The 27,755-nt window shown below is 39.4% G+C and overlaps 1 protein-coding gene across 1 annotated transcript in view; it reads left to right on the forward strand.

Moving 5' to 3' along the window:
• The window catches only part of FAT4 (FAT atypical cadherin 4), a 239,862-nt gene that overhangs the window by 169,119 nt on the left and 42,988 nt on the right, over positions 1-27,755 (forward strand). Inside the window, exons 5-6 of the mRNA XM_040418427.1 lie at positions 5,230-6,152; positions 6,263-6,437. Of these exons, the coding sequence (XP_040274361.1) occupies positions 5,230-6,152; positions 6,263-6,437 (1,098 nt within the window). The remainder of the gene's footprint in view (positions 1-5,229; positions 6,153-6,262; positions 6,438-27,755) is intronic.

Raw genomic sequence — 27,755 nt, forward strand, 5'->3', positions numbered from 1 at the left:
CCAGCCATTACAGAGTGCAAAACGGTCAGACTTCCAAAACATGGTAAAAAATCTGAGGATATCGACGGGTCTTAGACATATCAGACACGGTTTATCTGTTAGAGAAATCAAGGGATCACACAGAAAAAAAATCCACCTTGTTCTTTACTTTCTCAGATGGCAACCATTGGCTAAGGTCTGTCAGGTCTATAGAGTTTTGACTGCCAGAAGATCCAGCCATCAATCGAATGAGTATGGATGGCATTAGAAAGGAGCTGAAAGACAATTTAATGTATTCTTGTTAAATTAAAAGGGTTACTCAAGCAGCAAACAGGTAATCTCCAGGTGATGAGAAGGATACGACAGTACTGGAATTTGTAATTTTCTCTAGTTTAGATAGATGTTAGGTTAACCCTAATGAATGTGAACTTCCTACATGTCTACTGAACTGGTCTTCTATCACCACAGGATCCTAGATCCTAGAGAGCCCTGCATTGTGCCTTTAATATGGATGTTAAAAGGTGCCTGTATTAGGTCCCTTTTGGTGCCACTCTCATTAGCGTGGTTTTCTGACTCCAATCCCGGCCATTTAACCCCTCAAATTCCACGGTAAATATTGACCGCAGCATCTGAACTGTCAATAGTGACAAAGTGTCTAAGAATATCCAAGATATTCAAATATTATGTTATTTATCATGCACAGTGAATGGCTTAAAAAATGCCCAATGCCAGAATTGCCATGTTTGGGTTCCCTCGCCAACCCCCAAAAAATGGAATAATAAATGATCTAAAATATGTAGGCACTAAAATATAGCACAAATAAAAACTACAGCTCATCTTGCAAAAAAAAAGAGACCCAACTCTCAGCAGAAAAAAATATTATTTAGTAATGGGTGTCAAAACATGGTGAAGCAAAGCAATAAAAGAATATATTTTGAATTAAAGTAGTAAAACATTGTACTGACCCACAGAATAATGTTGTGTTTTTTTTTCAATTTGTACCTTCCAATTTATTTTTTTACAGTTTATCAATATATTAAATAAACCATTAAATTATTCCATTAAAAGCTACAACTCACCCTGCAAAAATGAAGCTCTCATACGGCTATATCGATAGAAATATAAGTTGTGACTTTGTATGCAGGGGTAAAAAAAACTAAAACACTACCCCCAAAATTTGCTTGTTCCCTAAAGGGTTTTTATTTTTAATCTTTAAACTATTTATCCTCCTTATTACTACTCCTGTATTCTTAGTACCTTCCTGAACATTGTTCCTGCAAACTTTAGCTCTACACCCTTTCCAGCTATGGCCATTTATGATTAATGCTTGCAGGAACCTACACAAAAGAACTGTCTGCTGTTCAGGAAGTTTCCACGTACACCAATCATGAATATTTACAACAATGACACTATTCCAAATCCATTCAAAGGAAAATCCTTACTGTGACTTACAGTGTCTGCCGAGGCTTTACAAATCAGTTGTTGCATTAATCAGTTTTTTTCTATATTTCATTTTCTTAGAATGAGTTTTTTTTCAAGCTGAGCTTTATATTACACATTTTTTATGCCTATGAAAACTAATGTGATTTGCAAAATACGGTCAGACATTTCGGCACCTTCCTTATCTTCACACTGTCTTTATATTAGAGGGCCGCCCCATTAAGACAACTTATCCGCTATCCACAGCACCCCTGAGAGCGAGAACATGGGTCAGCACTGCTGCTTCATTCAGCTCTATGGGGCTGCTGGAGATATCCAAGTGCTTGTACTCAGTTATCTCCAGCAGTCCAATAGAGTTAAAAGGGGTGGCAGACACGCATGCATGTCTTCTGCTACATTCAAATTGGAAGCATGGGACCCCATTCTCTAGATCAGTGGGGGGCCCAGCAGTCAGTTACCTGCTTATCTATATACAGATTAGAATGACAGATAAGACAGGATTCACCATTCACAATAGGCGATTGTCAAAGCTTATCTATTCTTTCCTTGTACAATGACCTCTGCACAGGTCACAGAGCATGCCTAGAAAACTCTCCCATAGAAGTCAGTGAGGTCTGCACAGATCACAGAGCATGCCTAGAAAACTCTTCCATAGAAGTCAATGTGGTCCCCTCCTGTTCATTGTATTTATGGCCCATGTGGCTGCTGTAAAGCAGTAAATCAATTTTCTTAGGGGGTCATTTATTATACTGAAATACACCTGTATTAGTCATATTTCAAGTGCAGAAGGTTAGTTGCACCGCTACCTGCGACTTCTCCCTGCTAACGCCAGGTCTAAAATTGTGAGCGAGGAAGGGGATGGACCGACAGGCCCGTCTCATTTACCATTTTCTATGCCTGTTTTAGGAAGCTGTCTTACAGTGAGAACTGGAGCTGCACCTGCGCCTCTTCATAACTTTGGCGGATCCACCACCAGCGATGGGGCTTTATTAAGAACGGCGTCTAAAATGCCGGTCTTAATAAATGTGCCCCTTAATGCTTTTTAAATGCTGTTAAGAACAGTTCGGGCAAGATGGCCGCCCCCCCCATAATCATGTTTAGGAAATAGAAAAATAAATAAATCTGCAATCAGAAAATAAAAACTGATTATAAAGAAGCATAAGTTTTGCTATCTGGTTTTACCTGGCTAATATTTTGGGTGACAAATTTCCTTTAAACATTGGAAAGACCAGTTGGAAAGACCAATTTAGTACTATTTTACAACAACAAAGGTCCGTCATTTCCTTTCTATGGCAGTAATGGATTGTGATAAAATTGTTGTAGCAGTCTTATAGAAATGTGAAGAAACCTACTATGTATAATGCTTATCCCTGAATATTTTTTGATGGATTTATAGAAATAATGCTATTTTGCATTATCTAGGGCACTTTTAACCATACCATCATGCTAAGCACTAGCCTAGTAAAGCACTAGCCTAGGAAAGCTCAATTTATGGGGAGCAAATAAGGGGAAATTGAGTGATATTTCAGCGATATTGTATCCATTAGCTGCCCATTTCCAGCCACTGTAAATTTTTCAGAGAAACACAAAATGTTACTTAATGTTTGTAAATAATTGTTTTCTTTTATTAATATTATATTCTGGAGAAAATGCCAAGGCCCATTAGAATTCGAGTCTTATTCATTTGTCGATAGTGCTATAGAGCCTCTCAGAACTGGATATGAAGGAAACCCTCATACTTATGTTACCATTTGTACCATGGTATAATATGACAATAACTGGTGATGCATTAAATTAGAATGCTTTTCCATTTACACAGAAATATATATGTATCAAAACTACAACAACAAACTATAATATTAGTATAAGTGCCGTTGGTAAACGTTGTTGCAAGTAAATAAAAGCATAATGCAATGTCAGGAGTAAGGTAAGCCTTCCTGGACAATTAACCCTATTAATTCCCTATCCACAGCTACTAAACCGTAAAGCATATTTATATAATTCTGCCTTCATTGGGTAACTTTAGGACATTTATATTATCCAAATCATTCAGTCTAGTGGACCATTAGTTTTCTAAAGTATCTAATTAGTTTTGCAGTCCTTGGTGTCATATGAATTTAGCACCATAGCTTTCTTCTGTTTGCTCTGTTTTCATCTAACCATGACCTCATTATACTTTTGTCATACATTTCTGTATCCTATTATCTAGTTGTTTATGCCAGGAGTTATTACTTCTAATGTGAAGACAGAATAGGACCCTACAGTTCACATGTGGAAGCAGTTGACAAACTGTGTAATAGTGTTCTATTAAAAAAAAAAGAAGCATGTCTAGGGTGTTTCCCTAAAAGACCTTTGAAATATGGGGCCCATGGTTATGTGCACAGAATATGTCCTGCTGAGTCCTCATATCTTTTTGGTTGTTCTGACTGACTAGACTATTAAAAAAATATGCCTTACAAAATGAGCAAATTCTCACACTATGAGAAATATCACACTATTGTTTTTGGTCAATGCAAAATGTGCTCCATATCCTTATGTGGCAATGATCTGGTATGTTTGTATCTACAAATTCAATTGTTTCTTACTGCTCAAAATGATCTAAAACAAAAAAAATGAAGGAATTATGCTGTGTTGATTAAACATCTCCTTCTGATTTTTGACTTCAGATCCTTTACAGAGATTATCAGTACGAAATTGCAGGATGTGCAGTAAGCTATTTGTGGAATGAAGAAGGGACCACCAAAAATTTTATTGGACTACAAGTCTCCTGAGAGAACTGTTCTCTTCCTGTGGTCCATAGAGCAGTTTGCTCCAGAAGTATTGTATGTCCAATAAAATTTTAAGTTTTCTTCAGTGATCCTGGTTTCCTGTTGCTTCTTGATTCCACAACTCGTTCATTATGAGTTCTGCTTTTTGCACTTTACTGATGATAATTATCCTTACTGAGTAGGACAGGCATCCACTTCATCTGCCTGTGGATAGATGTAACAATTCTTGTATAGTATTTTGCCTATCCTGGCACAACCAGAAAAAGTTGGCCTTTCCCTTAAAAAAAATGGAGGAATTTACATCTTTAACACCTGTAAACTTTATAGCTACACTAGTGTTGCGCTGCTTCACTGCATTTTTTCATATTGGCTTCAGCTATTATGCAGGCCTTTCATTTTCCATGGTTACAGACTACAAATAAATCTTGTGTAGTCAGCAATGGAATATGGTTACAATATCAGAACGATACTGGGTTTGTTTGTGAAATGTAATCATGGATCCACATAGATCTGCATAAAGCTGTAGACACGGAATAGACAAATAGAAAATGTTTAATCAAAACCATTTGCAAAGTTGCTTTATATTCTTAGACTACCTTCACACCTCCAGTGTGAATTCTGGCAGGCTGGTCCGGCAGAGAACAGGCCCCCTGAGTTCACCATATTAGGCACTGCTGATGTCCACCGGCTCCACTAAGTATAATGGGGTCCAGTGGAGATCCGTACACTGTTGGGCAGATAAGTGTAGAGTCGGCTGGACACAAATCGCTGCATTTAGATGCATTGAAACAATAACATGGCTTCAAAGCTGTACATGAATAGTAATTGAATGGGTGCAAAATATAATGCACTGCATGATTATCAAATAACAGCTTACAAGTTATCAATATAGATTTGAATTATTAGGACACACAATAAAGGTTCACCAAATGCATTATAGCTTAGAGTAAATTGATTACATTTTACTAGCAGTCGACCTCTTCTGAAGTGTAACTGTGACTTTTAAAATCTATGTAATAATCACATATTTATTTATTTTTAGGTTTGAACTCCAAGTTATTATACAGTGTATCTTCAGGAGACAGTATGAGCCAGTTTCAGATTAACAAGGATGGAGCCTTAAGTATTCTTCAAGCACTGGACCGAGAAACCCAGTCCTTCTATAATCTAGTAGTACAGGTTCATGATTTGGCCCCTCCACCAGCATACAGATACACAAGCACCGTGGAAGTGTCCATCATTTTGTTGGATGTCAATGATAACCCACCAAGTTTTATATCTCCAAAGCTGACTTATATCCAAGAGAACACACCTACTGATACTATCATATTTCGTGCACAAGCCACAGATCCAGACAGTGGTCCAAACTGCTATGTCCAGTATTCATTGCTTAGCTCATTGGGAAATAAATTCAGTATAGGGAATATTGATGGTGAGGTGCGACTGATGGGAGAGCTAGATCGAGAAGATATTTCCAACTATACTTTAACAATTATAGCTACCGATAAAGGAGAACCTTCGCTTTCTTCTTCTGTGGATGTTGTAGTCATGGTTCTTGATATTAATGACAATAATCCTCATTTTTCACAAACTCTCTTTAAAGTGGAGATTAGTGAGAATATACTAACTGGAACAGATCTCATTCAAGTGTTAGCAACAGATGCAGATGAAGGAATAAATGGCATGGTTCGTTATGCTATTATAGATGGAAATCCAAGCAATGAGTTCAGGATTGATTCAGTCACTGGAATAATATCAATTGCCAAGCCTTTGGATCGTGAGAAGAAATCTTCATACTCCTTGGTCATCCAGTCATCAGATCGGGGCAGCAGTCCACGAACAGATACAGCAACAGTCAGCATTCTCCTTTCTGATGTTAATGATGTGGTTCCTAAATTTGAATTGTCCCCCTATTCAGTAAATGTACCGGAGAACTTAGATTTATTACCGAAAACTGTGCTTCAGGTAAGTGTAACGGTTCATCTTTTTTAATTAATTCTAATCTGAAATATCTAGAGATATCTTCATAAAATGGAAAATATTTAGGTTATACTGAATTGCTTTCATTGTTTCAGGTTGTTGCCAGTGATGATGACCAGGGGCTTAACAGCAGATTAACATATGCCCTAGCTTCTGGCAATGAGGATGGGGCCTTCAGATTGTCTTCTAATGGACAGCTTAGTGTGGTGAAAAGTCTGGATCGAGAGATGAAAGAGCAATACATATTATTAATCACAGCTGCGGATTCAGGTAGTTAATGTATTTCTCTTATTTCTCTTAGGGCTTATGCACATTTATAATATGGGTCCACACAAATTCCAAATTGTATAGCACCAAAATGTTTAACCGTTAACTTGTATTGGGCCTATTATGTGCCTCCATATGTCTTTGGTTTTATAAAACATTGTGTCTAGGAATCAGTACAGGGATAACATATCTGTAATACAGTGACATATAAAGGCACCATATGTTGTAGTACAGAGTCATAGAGACTCCATATTTGCAAAGAAAAGAAAGATGTCTATGATGCCTAGTGTGTAGATAGTTGAATTTTGATCGTTTTCTGTGAGTTCCATGACTTTATGACATAATTCTGCATCCTAGAACACTATTGATGACCTCCCCAAAGTGTTTCAATTGCTTTAGAATTCTCTGTTAAATGTGGCTGAATGGTAACATTAATTTTAGGTATTGGGGTCATATTTCATTGTGCGATATTTTATCACCCTCCTTACTTTTACTCAATATGAATATATTTATTCTATATGTCTACTTGTAAGTACACAAAGCAATTTGGAGAAATCAAATACTCATTAAGAAAACTTTGAAACCTACTAACCAAAGTCTTGGTTATTTGAGACATGGACGTGCTGTTTTTCCACTCACCCAGGAGAGCCATACATGGCATATGCTGTTTGTTAAAGTAATTAATATGCTTAAATTATGTCCTTAAAGCCAGTTGAAACAAGGAGAAGTGTGTCTGTGATAGTCAGATTCCAATAGGTGATGTCATTACAAGTCAGAACGCAGTTGATCTTAAGCTGTTTAGTGTAGGACCTAAATTCAAGGGTGATATTGTCTTTTATCCAATAAGAAGACAGAGAGCAATATTCTACTCTTTCATCATTGCATACAAGCCTCCAAGGAAGAAATATCTCTCTTTATGATCAGTGCCAGGGTTTTCTGATAAAATATTGTACAATCCAGTGTTTACATTTGTATGTATTGCAGTGTAAGACAAATCTGTCTGGTCTCTCTCTCTTGAGATGTATTACTGCAAGCTGTCCTCAATTTACCTTCCCTATAAGTGATAAATGGTACTCCTGCAGGCACATTGGATTCAAACTCTGCTTTTATGAGCAAGAAATTATATTTTTATCAATAATGTCATTGCAACATCTGTTCACTTCACTTTGTTGACCTGGTCTCAGTTGTTTAGCATGTTAAGCCCTATTCGCACTTTCCAACATTTTTCCATTTCTCTTTGCCACCCACAATAGCATAGTATACTGCACTGTTCTGTCCAATAAAAAATTAAATGTGATGAAGTCAGTAAGATCTGTCAGGTTCCACTACAAAATGGCTTATAATAAATCAGTCCTGGCGCCTTTGGAAATGGAACCTTACTTGGCTATACTTCTTAAACAAGTCCATTTTTAGTTGGGACCTGCACAAGTTTCAGTCCTCTAATTTTGAAGCAAACACATTTTTCCATTGGTTTGTCATATAATCACATGATTTTTTGTGCTGTCTAATTATGTTGAAGTTCCCACAGTCTAAGGCTTTATTCGCATTCTGCATTCAGTGTCTGTTTACCATTAGCCATTTACTGTACCCATAAACGGATGCCAGTAAATACCATCCATTCCCTATAGACATCCTTGTTAAATGTTTTAACATCAATGCAAAGATTTGAGAATAAATAGGCTTACACAGGCTAAGTGATGAAACTGTTTACTAAGTGTGAAAACAGACAAATCACATACAGAATTGTAAAGGTAAATTATAATAAATTAAAGATATAGTGACCTACAACATCATACCTGGATGATATTCTCATTGGAACTGTGTTCTTTTTCTTTGTGAACAAAGGTTTATACCTTTCAGCCCCTCCTACTAAGGATGTCCAGTGTGGAGTACGTATGTCCTGTGAGTTAACCACTCTGGAATGTGGCCTGGTGGTCATCTGACACAGAACAATGACTTTGTATATCTTAACTAACTATACCTAGCTAACTATATTACAAAGAATATAGAAAGTAATATAATAATTAAAGGGGAAAAAAACTATTAGTATTTTTTTAAAGAAAACCTTCTACACATTAAAAAAGTTAAAAAAACGTAAGCTCTGTCAGATGTTGGCAGTCAAAAGCCGAAAGAACATTCTGAGCTTCTTAAGGGTCTGTTTAACAGATAACCTGGGAGCTCTCCCTATGCATGTGGTGAATGGACGCTCAAGACCCTTAGTGACCACAGGAACAGATTTCTGTGATCCTGTTTCACACCAAATAACCATATGCAGAATGAAAAATATGTATATCCACACACTATATATTCATAATTTACGTGTGTAGATTCAACAAAGAACAATCAATATTAATGGTCAGCATAGCAATAGGAGATACCAGGATTTCTTATTTAAACTCATACATTACATAAAGCACTTTATCATTTCCATAGCAAACGTGCCTAAGATTCATGTTGTGAGTTTATCCCAGGGTATTCCATTTTAATGTGAATACTTACCAGGGAGTCCTACACTTAAATCTCCATGGGCAAAGTTATGAATCTTCTAAAAACTATGAAAGCCTTCAGATTGCAGATAGAAGCCTATCACTCTACCTTGCACTTTTGCCAGGAAAGCAACAGGCATCTATGTGAAAGTGTTTTTATGAGACTGTTGCAGCATGCAAGTGTATAAATCACTGTTTTGCCTAGCTTTGGCTTGCTCCGTGAGAAAGCCAAAGAGAATACACCTCTGTTTTATTCCATCTGGCAGAGGCCAAGCAAGATAGGTGAGTATTAAGTTCTGGCTAGATGTCATGAACAGTATCGGTACGGCAGCTTTGTTCATTAATGTCTTTGACTCTTTGAACATTTTTCTGTAGGGAAAATGCTCACATTCCACCCATCACCATCCATTTATTTATTGGTTGTATAGATATTGAACTGCACATCTGGAAACCTGCTAACAGTCATGGTCTACTGTTTCAACAGAAGACGTGGTTATGGCGTCCAAAGGTTCTCTATAAAGTGCAGCTGCATCCAAACCATAAATACCATTTGTCACTTACTTGCAGCTTAATGCGTATAGAAGGTCTCCAATGTTTAGTGTACTATGAGTTAGAAACCAGCTATATTTGTAGAGCATAGATCTGTAATATATTTTATTCCAAGAATTTTTATATAATCTAATGCATATTCCTTGATGTACAGATAATTGCAGAACATTTATAGTTCTTTCCCGTTGTTATTATGGGCTGTCTTGTGTTTTCGATGCCTGCTTATTATTTGAATATTACTTTTCAAGAATGTCATGTCACGTGTTTGCACCTTCATGGTATATTTCTCTTGTATGTGATTATATCTGTCCTCTTGCACTTTTCCTTTCTTCTCTTAAAGCATACAAGTGGTTTTCAAAGACATAGGCCGTAATAACATGACAGATTAGACTTGATTTGATCATAGAAACAATTATTTTTCAAGTGAATACATAGAGTAGATGGGATCCCAGAACAAAAATCAATATAGGCCTTCTACCTTTAATGCCACAACCTAAGAGCCAGTGTTTTGTCTTCTCCTCCAGCACTTTCTATTTCTTCTATGAGAACCACACGGTTTCCTTTTCCATCTTTTTTTTAATGCTGTGGGGCTGGAGTGGAAAAGGAGCCATATAGTGTACATTTAGTCTATCCTTTGGGAAGATGCTTCTCCTCATTCTCTGTAGGCTCCACAATAGGTCACTGTTTATAATATACATACCCTTCTATAATAACAGAATGTTATATATTACAGTGAAACCTCTCCAAAGGACCACCTGTTTGAGAAGACCTCCACTTTAACTAATCCAGGTTTTTTGACAGATTTTCTTTTCCATCATATACTATACATACTGGTCAATTTTTTGAGGGGACCATTTTTCAGTGCAATTTGGTGGTTTTCTTAAAGAGGTTTTACTGCATAGATACTTTTTTTTTCCCTTTTCTTTGAACATATTGGAAATGTTACTTTCATAAAATTACCTAACATAAATTTTACACGTCTTATTGACTGTTATAAAAATGTATGAAATTGCTGAATTTTAATACTATATGAAAGTCTCAAATAGTTTGAACCAAAATAGGCAATTGTGACACCATGAAAGCTTTCTTTTTTGGATATATATGTCATGCCAATTAGAGCAGCAGGAGGTGAACCGATTGCCATATAACCTAGGAAAAGTATGGCAATTTTGTTAATTTCCTTTTGTCTGCAGTACTAATTTATGAGTCACTTAAATAGACATATGCTCCCATACAATGCAGCCAGTGTATTTTCTCCATTTCATTTCTTCCCTGTAGCATAGTATTACTCTGTATTTATATCAAGTGCTGTTCAAGAATTAGTAAGACATCTATAATAATTCCACCAGTCTGATTTGTTTTGTACAGTGGACAATACATGGGTGTCTTTAAGGCGTCTTCTTTAGCATGCTGTTCAGTAATAGTGTATATAGTATTCTTAGCCACAATATAGTATACAGCGGGTTGAATAAGGAAAGTAGGCTTTAAGATTGATTTTTATTCTTGGGGATGTAATTTTAGACTGTTTACATTGCTACTTTGGGTTCAATTATAAGACATTTTAACCTAGCACAGTAAAACAAACACACTTGTTATAAAGTATCAAACATTTTTTTCTAGTAAATTTGCCAATTTAAAATGAAATTTGGTATCCTCCTGTGCTGTTCTAGAAAACATCTGGGTATAATTTCATTGATGTAGGTTGATCTCAGGAAAATGGTAGCTTACAAACAAATTGATTGAAAATGTAAAGTAAGGACACAATTGAATGATTCGTACTTGGAACGGCTTCATTATCTATCCTTCAGTGTCCGCTGTTTCTTTGTCTTCAGTGTCTCAGTCCTACTCCCAGTAAAATATAGGCTTCAAAACACACACACACACAAATCACCTCCCGCAGGACACCATCCTGCTTGTATATTTTAGCTGTACTTTTGGGAGCCTCATTTAATGCAGTTACTGGCAGACAAATCAAAAGAGAGGAAAGCCATGTGATGAAGGTGTGAAAGTACTTCACTTATTAGGAGTAAAATAACAGCTCGTCCTGGACTTTCCAAACTACTCCCAGAGGAACCAATTGTGTTAAATTGTTTGAGAGAAAGAGGTAAAATATTGCTGAATAGTTGAATCGCATCACATTTTTCTTGATTGTAAAAGTATCTATAGAGAAACCGATAACTTTATAGGAATTATATTACGTATATGTGCAGTGAGTGTCTATACAATCCATATCTATCTGTCTGCCTATCTGTGTATCTACCTGTATTAAAACCCAACTATGGCTCTCTAAAAATCTGTCATAACCCTGTATTAATTATTTTTGTGGAAATAATCAGCTAGATAGCATCAACTGAACACCCCTTTTTTACGGTTAAGGTCAAGGTTCTCATATGGCCCCAGGATTTAGATGACCTGAGTTCATCTGGATAACATCTAACAGATGCATTGGGAATGGGTTGGAGATATGGTTGTCATGGAAAACCACAGCAGACAATCTATATCCAAATGTACCAGTGAGGGTAGAACGATTAGGCAAGGAAGGGGGAGCATAGTAAAGCATTCCAGTAGTCAGGGGACAGGAGGAGCCAAGTATGCAGTACCATGTAACAGTCAAGGTAAGGGTCAAGAAATAGAAATCAGGAAGAGCCAACATGGAGTGCTGTGGAATAAGTGTAAAGGTAGTCAAGCCAAGCCAGAAATTGGGCAGTGATGGTCAAACAGGATCGGTATGCAGTAGAGTGGAGAATCCAAAGAGTAGTCAGGGAAGCAAGATAACAGCATTTCAAGCACAAAAAATATTAGAAACACTCATAGCCAACACATACTCTTTGCAGCAGCTAGGAACGAGAAGATGTATTGGAGTCTAGGAGTTATAATCTGTGGATGGCTATCTCAGGCTACTGATAACGTAGAGATGGCAAACTGATCTTAGCATGCTCAAAGATCAAGAGGAAGGATTACACTAGATATGACAAATTGTTCACAGGTTCTTTTGTGGTAATTAGATAGTAAATCAAAATGGTGCTGAATGTCTGCTAATATAGAAAACAAAAAATATTCTTATGCCATTGAATATGCCATTATTTTTAGTTTTCGAAAATGGAAATATAAAAACTCAGGATGTGTCTGGCCAGTACCTTGTTTAATATAGCTCAACAGAGTGGCAGTAGAGATAGCTTGTGTTGACCTAGACAAGTACACATTCAGTAGCCAGAAACGTCCAGTCATCTCCCATCCCTAGCATACCATAGTTTTCATGAAGTACCAATGCAGTACATTTCTTAAAAAAAATAAAAAATAATCCTCCCACATATAAATGAGATCCCATTTGTAAGAGAGCATTGTGCTGCCCTTGGCAATGTGTGTTCATCCCTCCTGAGATCTAACCTGGCAAAAGCAATAGCCATTCTCACAGTTCACACTTGACTTCTTCATAAATATTGCATTGTGGGCCTACAATAATCACTGCCATTTAAACTTCTGAATTTCTAGAGATCTCGGCTCTACTACAACCAGCTTATTATTGCAGCAGAATGTTTTTTTTAAAGAATTCAGACCAGGGATACATCTGGATTTAAAGGATTATTGGAAGTGGGTGCCTCAATTGTGCACTGAATCTGTTTCCCATGAGAGACTAGCTAATGTCATTAAATGTTGCACATGCAACAAGCCTGGGAAGTGGATGCAGTAGAGGATGCGAGTGATGGTAGCAATGCTGATGGCAGTAGTTACTCACAGAGGCGGTCCTCATTCTTGTGCTTCCTGGGGCCGGACAGACATGGGGAGGGCACACCACATTATATTTGAATAAAAACATTGCAATAGATACATTTAACTTAAGCCCCCAATACTTTAATGACTATTTATTTATCTTATGCTCTTAGATAGCGCTACTATATTCCGCAGCGCTTTACAGTCATTAGCATGCAATTGTCCCAATGGGGCTCACACTCTAAGTTCCCTATCACTATGTATTTGGAGTGTGAAGGAACTGGAGTACCCAGAGGAAACCCATGCAAACACTGGGAGAACATACAAACTCCATGCAGATGTTGTCCATGGTCAGATTTGAACCTAGGGCCCTAGGTTCAAATCCTGGCAAGGCACCAGTGCTAAACACTGAGCCACCGTGCTGCCCATAACTAATGACTATGCCATTAGCCAAATGAATGTTTTCGCTGTTATTAGTATATATTAACAATATATACTAAGCATACGACCACGACTAAGCATACGACCATTACCAGAACTTGCCCTATGGATCCCATTCCTTATAAATAAAGATGGGAAATATATACGTTCTCACAGCCACTAGACGTCGTGTCAAATTGGAAATTTGAGTTGACCCCAAAAATATTAGAAGTCAATCAGTGTTATTCCTGTATGGAGATCTAGAAAAACATGGGTTAGATGGAGAAATAACCCAACTCTGCAAATAAGCCAAAATTCATATGTAACTATAACTGTTTTGTTATCAATTATTTCTCCTTTTATCTGCTCTTTTTTGGGGTTTGAAAGCTCTTGGCATTGCGGCTTGGCATTGATGTCAGAGTTATATATACATTTTATTTGTTGACCTTTCTTTCTTCCTTCCCTTCCTTCCTTTTTTCTTCCTTTCTCGCTTTCTTTCTTTTTTACACTCTTTCCTTCTTTCTTTCTCTTTTTCCTTCTCTCTCACTCTTTCTTTCTTTCTTTCTTTCTCTATTGTGATTAGCTGCTTTATGAAGTGATAGGGGGAATAAAATCTTATAAAAAAACATACAAACATGGGGCCTGAGTCCCCTGTGTTAATCGAGCAGTAGTGTGCGTACATGACCACGACTCCATTAACTTTTATAGGACTGCCAAGTACAGCACTCTGTTATTTCTATCAGTCCCATAGAAGTGACTGTAACTGTGGGACTCGGGACCCTCACTCTCCTGATTACTGGTAGTCCCAGTGGTTGGTCTCAGGAATCATATATTTATATCCTGCCCTGTGGATGGATGATAAATGTTTTTTTATGGAACAATCCCTTTAAAGCAGATCTATCCTCATACAGTAGTCATACAAAGTATGGAGACAGATCTGCTCTAACATTAGATGAAGTAGGAAAAGAATGTACTGTTTGGCTAATAAAGCCCATAGTTGCCAACAATTCAGAATTTTCAGGGACTGTCCCTAATTTTTAGAGACACTCCAGGCAGATATAAGCCCCATCTGGAAATGGGTGGTTGTGATGAGTTTGGGACTTTCCCGAATTTACCAACTGCAATGTGGCTAAGCATGACAGCCTAGTAAAGAACGCAGTAGACTCCAAGTTATATGTCTGCTGTATTCATGAGGAGATTCTCCTTGTCTGACTTCACCTCCCTCTTCAGGGACTGATGGCCGCATTGTATACATGCAGATAAAGGCAGCCTGTCGGTCATTGGTGAGAGGGAAACAGAGAGGTGGGGTGAATACAGCGGATTCCTAATGATTTGCTGTACTATTCATGAGGCTTTATTATAATTTTTATTCAGTTTAACCAAATTTTAGAGCAAAATTGTCTGTTGCTTATAGCAACCAATCATAGTTTATCTTTCTTTCTTCAGGAGCAGAATACAAAATAAAAGCTGCGCTGTGATTGGTTTCTATAGGCACCAAAGGCAGTTTAACCTTTAGACAGTTTTACTCAATCTCCCTTTTCTATATGCTGTATCTTTTATACGTAACATTTATGTAAAACAGAAGATGGCATCGATGTGTTCCTAGTCATCTAATTATTCCAAAAAGTGTCTTAATCAGCTTATACCATTAAGCATATTGACAGACATATTAGTGATTAAGAGCTAGAAGTCATCAAAATATTAATGAGTTTGTGTACGCCATTGTATTGTGGTCTCAGAGCAGCTGCTTTTCTTAATTAAATTATTATACGGTCTGCTAATTACAATTGTACCTCTAAAATGAATTTTTTTGGGGATATTATACATATTCAACATACACTGTTAATAGCATTATGAGTTATGAAATGTAATATCAGCCATATTTTGTTTTCTTTTTGGCATATAATATTAAAAAGGTTATAGTATTGAGGCTGGAGACCATAATTAGGACAAATTAAGACTCATGATGCCACACGCCTTGAGGTCAAATCTGACAGGCACGTAATAAAGACATATTTGTTGTCATTAAATGTTTTTGGGATATTATACACCATAATGCCAGCATTTCTATAATATAATTTAAATTGCTGGTAATTAGTTGTCTCTCTTGGGCTTCCTCCGGCTGCTGTGGAATTGCAGTCTTTGTCACCCCTCTAACTAAAGCTCAATCGTGGATGTAATTCATCGATAACTTATAACTACATTCAAGGAAGAGGGAGAATGAAGAATTTTACTACATATATTGGAGGTCATTTATCAAACAATGGTGTTTTATGCAAGTCTTTGACATTTCCTCATCCACCAGAGGATGCGCTAACTTTTTGATTGAATGCAGGCCTTATCATAAATTAAGCACATCCTCCTCTTTTCCTTGTGCTGAGACTGGCGTAGATTTCAGTCGTCATTTATGCCACGAAACTGGCGTAATTGATAATGAATGTACCGGAACCGATGTCTTTACCCACATCACTCATCAGTAGATGTAGAAACACCACAATTTAGGCAAATTGGTATTCAAAAAGTTGCAAACCATGGGTATGCAACTTTTTTCCCACTAGTTAATGGGTCATAATAAGTGCCCCTATTGTCTTTCCCTCCCCAACTGAAGTAGCTAACAGAGACAATATAAATTTTATATCTAGCTGGGCAAAGTGGAAGACTCATCCAGAGCAGACGCTTTATGTAACTATACATGTTCACCTAATTAATAGCTTTGATTCATCGATGCCTAATATGCTATTTTTTCTTTTTTTTATTACTGTACATTTAACGATGTTGAAATGCACTGTATGATATTAGCCTCTTAAAATAATACAACGTGCAGGGTGTGCATGGAGACACTAAAGCTCTCGTCCTCATCATGTAGATTATTATCAGGGGTAGCTTTAGGAGAGGCTTACTGGTGGTCCACTACTAAATGATTAAAAACCCAGTCCTCAGGAGTAAGTGCAATTGCAGTGAAATCCAGGATTCTGGGAAACGAGCCTGACCAAGAAAAACAGAATCTTTCACCACAAATATGATATTGGTATTAAGCTCAGGCTACATAGTTAAAATGTTACCAATTCACTCTGTGCTTAGTCCGGTGACTTCATTATAAAATTATTCCTGTGCTAAGAAGCACGTATGTCTAGAAGTAAGGAGATTAAAAGCATCTTTTCAGACCAGACTTATTGGGGGAGATTTAAAACACAGCAGGTTAATTTATCAAAATGCTCCATGGGGTATGACATATTTGGGGCAGCTCTGAAGATATGGTAGGTAATTTTATCTTCCTTTCACCACCACATGACTAGATTATTTTACACCAATATTTTGCAACAAAAAAATGGCTCATATCATAAAAAAAAATTGTGAATTGTACCTTTTGTCTAGCCAGTTTTGCATAATATACTTTAGGTATCAATCCCTGACCTATTTTAAGGTATCAGATTGCTGTCAATGATAAAGCTCTAAATCTGCTGTGATAATATCCAACTGAATGTTTTCGTTTACAGGGAGTGCAGAATTATTAGGCAAGTTGTATTTTTGAGGATTAATTTTATTATTGAACAACAACCATGTTCTCAATGAACCCAAAAAACTTATTAATATCAAAGCTGAATATTTTTGGAAGTAGTTTTTAGTTTGTTTTTAGTTTTAGCTATTTTAGGGGGATATCTGTGTGTGCAGGTGACTATTACTGTGCATAATTATTAGGCAACTTAACAAAAAAACAAATATATACCCATTTCAATTATTTATTTTTACCAGTGAAACCAATATAACATCTCAACATTCACAAATATACATTTCTGACATTCAAAAACAAAACAAAAACAAATCAGTGACCAATATAGCCACCTTTCTTTGCAAGGACACTCAAAAGCCTGCCATCCATGGATTCTGTCAGTGTTTTGATTTGTTCACCATCAACATTGCGTGCAGCAGCAACCACAGCCTCCCAGACACTGTTCAGAGAGGTGTACTGTTTTCCCTCCTTGTAAATCTCACATTTGATGATGGACCACAGGTTCTCAATTGGGTTCAGATCAGGTGAACAAGGAGGCCATGTCATTAGATTTTCTTCTTTTATACCCTTTCTTGCCAGCCACGCTGTGGAGTACTTGGACGCGTGTGATGGAGCATTGTCCTGCATGAAAATCATGTTTTTCTTGAAGGATGCAGACTTCTTCCTGTACCACTGCTTGAAGAAGGTGTCTTCCAGAAACTGGCAGTAGGACTGAAAGTTGAGCTTGACTCCATCCTCAACCCGAAAAGGCCCCACAAGCTCATCTTTGATGATACCAGCCCAAACCAGTACTCCACCTCCACCTTGCTGGCGTCTGAGTCGGACTGGAGCTCTCTGCCCTTTACCAATCCAGCCACGGGCCCATCCATCTGGCCCATCAAGACTCACTCTCATTTCATCAGTCCATAAAACCTTAGAAAAATCAGTCTTGAGATATTTCTTGGCCCAGTCTTGACGTTTCAGCTTGTGTGTCTTGTTCAGTGGTGGTCGTCTTTCAGCCTTTCTTACCTTGGCCATGTCTCTGAGTATTGCACACCTTGTGCTTTTGGGCACTCCAGTGATGTTGCAGCTCTGAAATATGGCCAAACTGGTGTCAAGTGGCATCTTGGCAGCTGCACGCTTGACTTTTCTCAGTTCATGGGCAGTTATTTTGCGCCTTGGTTTTTCCACACGCTTCTTGCGACCCTGTTGACTATTTTGAATGAAACGCTTGATTGTTCGATGATCACGCTTCAGAAGCTTTGCAATTTTAAGAGTGCTGCATCCCTCTGCAAGATATCTGTCACAGCCAGACAGCTGAGAAGCGCTCACAGGAGCTTCTCAGATCCTCCTCCTTGAATTTCTTTGTTTTGGTTTAGTTTCTCATCTCGTTAGTCTATCTCAGCTGTCATGCAGTTGGACTGATTGCTACCCTTTAAGTTGCTCCCCATAATGCAGTAGTGTGCGGCTGATACAACTTCCTGGAGTGTGTGTGCGCATGCTGTTCCCAGTTCCCAGTCCTCAGTCGTCTGCAAGATAAGTGCTGTTTATGTATTTATGATTTTGTCTTTTCTGGATCCAGGTGACCCTGACTCCCTCCGTGTCAGTGTAGGGAGCCGGTGGTCGTGTCCCTTCACTATTGTATGGTCTTCAGGTAATAGATAGCCGAGGAACGTGGATATGCGGCCATCCACCTTTGGGGTGTTCGCATAGGCTGAGCAGTGAGGGAGAGCGGCAGGTCTATTGCAGGGGTCTCCCTTTGTTCCTTAGTTGTGGATCCAGAGAGACATTGTTTATATGGTATTGTCTTGTTTCCTGTACACCATCCGTGACATTATCAGCCGCCAAAACCGTCTCAAGCATGGATCCGGTTTCACTTTTGGCTGAACGCTTTCAGGGTCTTTCTTTGGAGGTAGCTGATCTCCGTAAGACTTTTTCTCAGTTTCAAGTGACCGGTTCAGCTTGCGTTCATGGAGTTTGTGCTGAGCCTAAGATCTCGCTCCCGGATACGTTCTCCGGGGGTAGTGAGAATTTTGTGCGTTTTAGAGAGGCTTGCAAACTCCATTTTTGCCTTCTTCCCCATTCTTCTGGTGAGGAAGAACGGAGGGTGGGGATCATTATATCGCTGCTCAGGGGTAACGCTCAGTCCTGGGCCTTTTCACTGCCGGAGGGGGCACGGCCCCTTCGTTCAGTGGATGAATTCTTTTTAGCCCTGGGTCAGATATATGATGATCCGGATCGTATTGCTTTGGCTGAGTCTAGACTACGTCTGTTATGCCAGGGTAAACAATCCGCAGAGATATACTGTTCAGAATTTCGGAGATGGGCAGCAGATACGGGTTGGAATGATGCTGCACTCCGAAGTCAATTTTGCTATGGTCTTTCAGAGGGATTGAAAGATGCATTTGCCTTTCATGAAAGACCTACCTCCTTGGATTCTGCTATGTCTCAGGCTGTTCGTATTGACAGGCGTCTTAGAGAGAGAGGAGAGATCTCTCCTTCCTGTCATACTCAGTCCCGGGACAGTGCAGCGGTCTCATTCTGTGCACAGGGGTCTCAGTCGCTGTCAGCCCCTTCTGAGCAGGAGTCCATGCAGCTGGGGTTGATTGCCTCTGACAATAGAAGATTCAGCCCGCAGGGGAGGGTTTGTTTTTGTTGTGGAGGTATAAATCATCTGGCAAATGTTTGTCCCTCTAGGAGATTCAGGCAGTTTTCTGGGAGTAATAAAGAGACAAAAAGGAAAAAATCTTTTAAAAATGTTCCGTCTGTTACTATTGGCAGGGTTGAGGCGGAAATTGAAGGTTTTCCGTTTGCTTGTAGTTCCCGTTTTGTCCTGCCTGCTAGGGTGGCGCTAGAGAGCAAGAGCATTTTTTGTGAGATTTTTGTGGATAGTGGAGCAGCTGTCAACCTCATTGATAATCAATTTGCAATAACTCATGGTTTCCAGGTATGCACTTTGGGAAAGGATATTCCTGTTTTTGCTATTGATTCAGCTCCACTTTCTCAGAAATCATTAAAGGGCATAGTTCACAATATCCGTTTAATTGTGAGTGATGCTCATGTTGAGGATGTGTCATGTTTCGTCCTTAGCGGTTTGCCTACTCCTCTAGTGTTGGGGCTACCCTGGCTCACTAAACATAACCCCACCATTGATTGGCAAGCGAGGCAAATAAATGGTTGGAGTAACTTTTGCAGAGAGAATTGCCTCATAACATCTGTTTCTGAGGTTTCTACTAAGACTGTACCACCTTTCCTCTCTGAATTTTTGGATGTCTTCTCTGAGAGTTCAGGGTTTACCTCCGCACAGGGAGTATGATTGCCCTATTAATCTCATCCCAGGCGCCAAGCTGCCTAAATCTCGTTTATACAATCTCTCCCAACCTGAGAGGGTCGCTATGCGGGCTTATATCTCTGAGAGTCTGAGAAAAGGACACATACGACCCTCGAAGTCACCTGTTGCCGCTGGTTTTTTCTTTGTTAAGAAAAAAGATGGTTCTTTAAGACCTTGTCTGGATTTCAGGGAGCTGAACAGTATCACTATTCGTGATCCTTATCCGCTTCCTCTGATCCCGGACCTGTTTAACCAGGTTGTTGGGGCTAAAGTCTTTTCCAAATTAGACCTAAGAGGGGCATACAACCTGGTTAGGGTCAGAGAAGGAGACGAATGGAAGACAGCTTTCAATACCCCTGAGGGCCATTTTGAGAATTTAGTTATGCCTTTTGGTTTGATGAATGCCCCAGCCGTTTTTCAGCATTTCGTCAACAGCATTTTTTATAATTTAATGGGAAAATTTGTATTAGTGTATTTGGATGACATTTTGATTTTTTTCTCCTGATTTCAAGACTCATAAGGAACACTTACGTCAGGTCTTGCTCATCCTGCGGGAGAATAAATTATACGCGAAACTGGAAAAATGTGTGTTTGCGGTTCCAGAAATCCAATTTCTGGGGTTTCTTGTCTCCGCTTCTGGTTTTCGCATGGACCCCGAGAAGGTCCGCGCTGTGCTTGAGTGGGAGCTTCCTGAGAATCAGAAGGCGCTGATGCGTTTTTTGGGCTTTGCCAATTATTACAGGAAATTTATTTTGAATTATTCCTCTGTTGTTAAACCACTCACTGATATGACCAGAAAGGGGGTAGATTTTTCTTCCTGGTCGGTAGAGGCGCGTAAGGCCTTTTCTAATATCAAGGAGAGTTTTGCTTCCGCTCCCATCCTAGTACAACCTGATATTTCGTTACCCTTCATAGTTGAGGTTGATGCTTCTGAGGTAGGGGTGGGTGCGGTCTTGTCTCAGGGTTCCTCTCCTGCCAAATGGCAACCGTGTGCCTTTTTCTCAAAGAAACTCTCCTCCGCAGAGAGAAATTATGATGTGGGAGATAGGGAATTGCTGGCCATCAAGTTGGCTTTTGAGGAATGGCGCCATTGGCTAGAGGGAGCCAGACACCCTATTACCGTGTTTACTGACCATAAAAATCTGGCCTACTTGGAGTCAGCCAAGCGTCTGAACCCGAGACAGGCCAGATGGTCTTTGTTCTTTTCAAGGTTTAATTTTGTTGTTACGTTCCGCCCTGGGGTTAAGAATGTGAAGGCAGATGCCCTGTCACTTGTTTTCCGGGAGGTGGGAATTTTGAAGACCCGGGTCCCATTTTGGCTGAAGGTGTGGTGGTCTCTGCTCTTTTTCCTGAATTGGAGGCAGAGGTGCAGGCAGCCCAGTCAGAAGCTCCTGATCTTTGTCCTCCTGGGAGGTTGTTTGTGCCTCTCGCTTTGAGACACAAGATTTTTAAAGAACACCACGACACGGTCCTTGCTGGGCACCCGGGGGCAAGAGCCACACTGGATCTCATCGCTCGGAGATTCTGGTGGCCTGCGCTTCGTAAGTCGGTTGAGGGTTTTGTGGCAGCTTGCGAGACTTGCGCTCGTGCCAAGGTCCCTCATTCACGGCCATCAGGTCCTCTCCTTCCTTTGCCCATTCCTTCCCGTCCTTGGACACATCTGTCTATGGACTTCATAACGGACTTGCCTCGTTCCTCGGGGAAGTCTGTGATTCTGGTGGTGGTGGACCGTTTTAGCAAAATGGTGCATTTTATCCCTTTTCCTGGTTTGCCCAATGCTAAGACGCTGGCGCAGGCATTTATTGACCACATTGTCAAATTGCATGGGATTCCTTCAGACATAGTCTCTGATAGGGGCACGCAGTTTGTTTCCAGATTCTGGAAGGCTTTCTGTTCTCGCTTGGGGGTTCGGTTGTCATTCTCTTCTGCTTTCCATCCGCAGTCGAATGGCCAGACAGAGCGCGTCAATCAGAATCTGGAGACATATCTGCGCTGTTTTGTGGCGGAGAATCAGGAGGATTGGTGTTCTTTTTTGTCCCTTGCTGAGTTTGCTTTAAATAACCGTCGTCAGGAGTCCTCTGATAAGTCACCATTTTTTGGTGCATATGGGTTCCATCCACAGTTTGGGACTTTCTCGGGAGAGGGCTCTTCTGGTTTGCCTGATGAGGACAGATTCTCCTCGTCTTTGTCATCTATTTGGCAAAAGATTCAGGATAATCTAAAGAGCATGAGTGAGAGATATAAGCGTGTGGCGGATAAGAGACGTGTGCCTGGTCCGGACCTGAATGTTGGTGATCTGGTGTGGTTGTCTACCAAGAATATCAAATTGAAGGTTCCCTCCTGGAAGTTGGGTCCTAGGTTTATTGGGCCTTACAAGATCCTGTCTGTCATCAATCCTGTTGCCTACCGTCTTGATCTTCCTCAGACTTGGAAGATCCATAATGTTTTTCATAAGTCCTTATTGAAACCTTATGTTCAACCTATTGTACCCTCGCCTTTGCCTCCTCCTCCGATTATGGTTGATGGAAATCTTGAATTTCAGGTCTCTAGGATTATGGATTCTCGTCTTGTCCGCGGTTCCCTCCAGTACCTCGTTCATTGGGAGGGTTATGGTCCTGAGGGGAGGATGTGGGTCCCAGTGACGGACATTAAGGCCTCTCGTCTCATCAGGGCTTTCCATAGGTCCCATCCTGAGAAGGTGGGCTCTGAGTGTCCGGAGTCCACTCCTAGAGGGAGGGGTACTGTCACAGCCAGACAGCTGAGAAGCGCTCACAGGAGCTTCTCAGATCCTCCTCCTTGAATTTCTTTGTTTTGGTTTAGTTTCTCATCTCGTTAGTCTATCTCAGCTGTCATGCAGTTGGACTGATTGCTACCCTTTAAGTTCCTCCCCATAATGCAGTAGTGTGCGGCTGAAACAACTTCCTGGAGTGTGTGTGCGCATGCTGTTCCCAGTTCCCAGTCCTCAGTCGTCTGCAAGATAAGTGCTGTTTATGTATTTATGATTTTGTCTTTTCTGGATCCAGGTGACCCTGACTCCCTCCGTGTCAGTGTAGGGAGCCGGTGGTCGTGTCCCTTCACTATTGTAGGGTATTCAGGTAATAGATAGCCGAGGAACGTGGATATGCGGCCATCCACCTTTGGGGTGTTCGCATAGGCTGAGCAGTGAGGGAGAGCGGCAGGTCTATTGCAGGGGTCTCCCTTTGTTCCTTAGTTGTGGATCCAGAGAGACATTGTTTATATGGTATTGTCTTGTTTCCTGTACACCATCCGTGACAATATCTCACTATTTTTGACTTTTCTGAGCCTGTCAAGTCCTTCTTTTGACCCATTTTGCCAATGGAAAGGAAGTTGCCTAATAATTATGCACACCTGATATAGGGTGTTGATGTCATTAGACCACACCCCTTCTCATTACAGAGATGCACATCACCTAATATGCTTAATTGGTAGTAGGCTTTCGAGCCTATACAGCTTGGAGTAAGACAACATGCATAAAGAGGATGATGTGGTCAAAATACTCATTTGTCTAATAATTCTGCACTCCCTGTAATGACAGGAAGCAGAGATTTTTTAAATGGTAAGAAATATAAACACAAGAGTCTTTTAGCACCTATTTGGAATAGGATGGAAAGTGGGCATGGTTTACTGGGAGGAGTGTGGCTTAAAACTATTATGCAGATTTTTTACTGCTAAAGCCATAAAGCGGTGCATATTTCTAGCAGATAGATAGATATAAAATAGATAGCTAAATATATAGATATTAAAGGTAGATCAATAAATAAATAGTAATAGGGCCAATGGTGTGGGCTATACCAAAGGACGATATCCTGGCAGTCTCCTGGTTTTCACCCTTTCACCTATAGGGGAGACACAAGGCTGCTACCTCTTGGAATAGTCCCAATGTGGTTGACAGCTGACCTACTGCGGTCAGACACCGGTGCAAAGCACAAAGGGATCAGGCGGTACTCATAGTCGGGAAACAAGCTGAGGTCAGGGTGGCAGAGTATGTGTGAATCTGTGAAACTAGTCCAAAGTCAAGGCAGACAGCAAAAAGTGAATATGTTAAAGGGGTTAATGTCATATCAGCTAACAGAAGGTCAGTATTGGTAGACAGGCAGAGGTCAGTAGACAGGCAGACAAACAGAACTGCGCACCTTAGCTTACTAGCACATTAGATAACCTAATGCTCAAACACCCTCACCTAAACACCGGCAAAGCAATAGATGGAGCAGGGTAAGAGGTGCGGCAAATTCCCTGCCCGAGGAAGGGGAGAGCGGTGGGCCACTAGTGTAACAGATAGATCAATAGATATAAGAATATAGATATACAGTTGCAAGAAAAAGTATGTGAACCCTTTGGAATGATTTGGATTTCTGCACAAATTGGTCATAAAATGTGTTATGATCTTCATCTAAGTCACAACAATAGACAATTACAGTCTGCTTAAACTAATAACACACAAAAAATTTAATATTACCATGTTTTTATTGAACACACCATGTAAAAATTCACAGTGCAGGTAGAAAAAGTATGTGAACCCTTGGATTTAATAACTGGTTGACCCTCATTTGGCAGCAATAACTTCAACCAAACGTTTCCTGTAGTTGCAGATCAGACGTGCACAACGGTCAGGAGTAATTCTTGACCATTACTCTTTACAGAACTGTTTCAGTTCAGCAATATTCTTGGGATGTCTGGTGTGAATCGCTTTCTTGAGGTCATGCCACAGCATCTCAATCGGGTTGAGGTCAGGACTCTGACTGGGCCACTCCAGAAGGCGTATTTTCTTCTGTTTAAGCCATTCTGTTGTTGATTTACGTCTATGCTTTGGGTTGTTGTCCTGTTGCAACACCCATCTTCTGTTGAGCTTCAGCTGGTGGACAGATGGCCTTAAGTTCTCCTGCAAAATGTCTTGATAAACTTGGAAATTCATTTTTCGTTCGATAATAACAATCCGTACAGGCCCTGACGCAGCAAAGCAGCCACAAACCATGATGCCCCCACCACCATACTTCACAGTTGGGATGAGGTTTTGATGTTGGTGTGCTGTGCCTCTTTTTCTCCACACATAGTGTTGTGTGTTTCTTTCAAACAACTCAACTTTGATTTCATCTGTCCACAGAATATTTTGCCAGTACTGCTGTGGAACGTCCAGGTGCTCTTGTGCAAACTGTAAACGTGCAGCAATGTGTTTTTCTCTGTGGTATCCTCCCATGAAATCCATTCTTGTTCAGTGTTTTACGTATCGTAGATTCGCTAGCAGTGATGTTAGCATATGCCAAAGACTTTTGTAAGTCTTTAACTGGCACTCTAGGATTCTTCTTCACCTCATTGAGCAGTCTGCATTGTGCTCTTGCAATCATCTTTACAGAACGGCCACTCTTAGGGAGAGTAGCAGCAGTGCTGAACTTTCTCCATTTATAGACAATTTGTCTTACCATGGACTGATGAAGAGGAAGGCTTTTGGAGATAGTTTTATAACCCTTTCCAGCTTTATGCTAGTCAATAATTCTTAATCGTAGGTCTTCTTTTGTGCGAGGCATCATTCACATCAGGCAATGCTTCTTGTGAAAAGCAAACATAGAACTGGTGTGTGTTTTTTATAGGGCAGGGCAGCTGTAACCAACACCTCCAATCTCATCTCATTGATTGGACTCCAGTTGGCTGACACCTCACTCCAATTAGCTCTTGGAAATGCCATTAGTCTAGGGGTTCACATACTTTTTCCACCTGAACTGTAAATGTTTACATGGTGTGTTCAATAAAAACATGGTATCATTAAATTCTTTGTGTGTTATTAGTTTAAGCAGACTGTGATTGTCTATTGTTGTGACTTAGATGAAGATCAGATCACATTTTATGACCAATTTGTGCAGAAATCCATATCATTCCAAAGGGTTCACATACTTTTTCTTGCAACTGTATATATCCCATAGATCTATAAAAAGATAGATGGCTAGAATAGATCAACATATAGAATAGCTTAGGGAGGGATAATACAGCTAGATAGATAGATAGATAGATAGATAGATAGATAGATAGATAGATAGATAGATAGATAGATAGATAGATAGATATGAGATAGATAGATATGAAATATATAGATAGATAGATAGATAGATAGATAGATAGATAGATAGATAGGATATATATTTATATACAGTACAGACCAAAAGTTTGGACACACCTTCTCATTCAAAGAGTTTTCTTTATTTTCATGACTATGAAGGCATCAAAACTATGAATTAACACATGTGGAATTATATACATAACAAACAAGTGTGAAACAACTGAAAATATGTCATATTCTAGGTTCTTCAAAGTAGTCACCTTTTGCTTTGATTACTGCGTTGCACACTCTTGGCATTCTCTTGATGAGCTTCAAGAGGTAGTCCCCTGAAATGGTCTTCCAACAGTCTTGAAGGAGTTCCCAGAGATGCTTAGAACTTGTTGGCATATTTTCAGTTGTTTCACACTTGTTTGTTATGTATATAATTCTACATGTGTTAATTCATAGTTTTGATGCCTTCATAGTCATGAAAATAAAGAAAACTCTTTGAATGAGAAGGTGTGTCCAAACTTTTGGTCTGTACTGTATATATATATATATATATATATATATATATATAAAATAGATAGATAGATATGAGATAGATAGATATTAATATTATATACTGTAGATGAAAGAAAAACTGATGATCCATATAAACTTGTGTACCAGGATTCATATTTGTGTCATTCAGTCACTGGCACATCAATACTGTGTTTCTAAATTTCAACAAACTGACAGACAAAGATAGTAATTCAAGTATCGAGTATTTCACACTGTCTGCCAGTTGATAGCATAGCAAATTAGCAGGGTAGTAGTCAGATCGTCATCATTTGCTACTTTAGACTCCGTTGCTGTGCTTTATATAAATCTACTCCCAGACTCTTTCTGACATTTAAACTGCATTCACTACAAATCAAGTATTCATCAGCTATTGATCTAATGCATTGCTAGACATAGCTTTCTTGTTCAGTTTAGTAGCACAGGTATTGCACAAAATTTTGCGATTTCTTTGTTTTTATCTGACTGTCTAAAATGATTTCATTCATAATGGCTGTTGCTAGAATGAGTTCTACAATGTGTAATATATTTTCTTCCTAACCTTTACACTTTGTTCTAGACATCCTGAAATGAGTGGCACTAGATGATGAGCAATGCAGAGTAATGCAAAATTTTTTTCCCAACACTCCAAAAATTTGTGCCACTTATATCTTGATATTTCAGGCCTAAAGGGGTTGTGCAAGGGTTTTATATTGATGACCTATCCTCAGGAAAGAGTTGAACT

The sequence above is a fragment of the Bufo bufo genome, chromosome 2 (genome assembly GCF_905171765.1).
Source record: "Bufo bufo chromosome 2, aBufBuf1.1, whole genome shotgun sequence".
NCBI classification, from domain to species: Eukaryota; Metazoa; Chordata; class Amphibia; order Anura; family Bufonidae; genus Bufo; species Bufo bufo.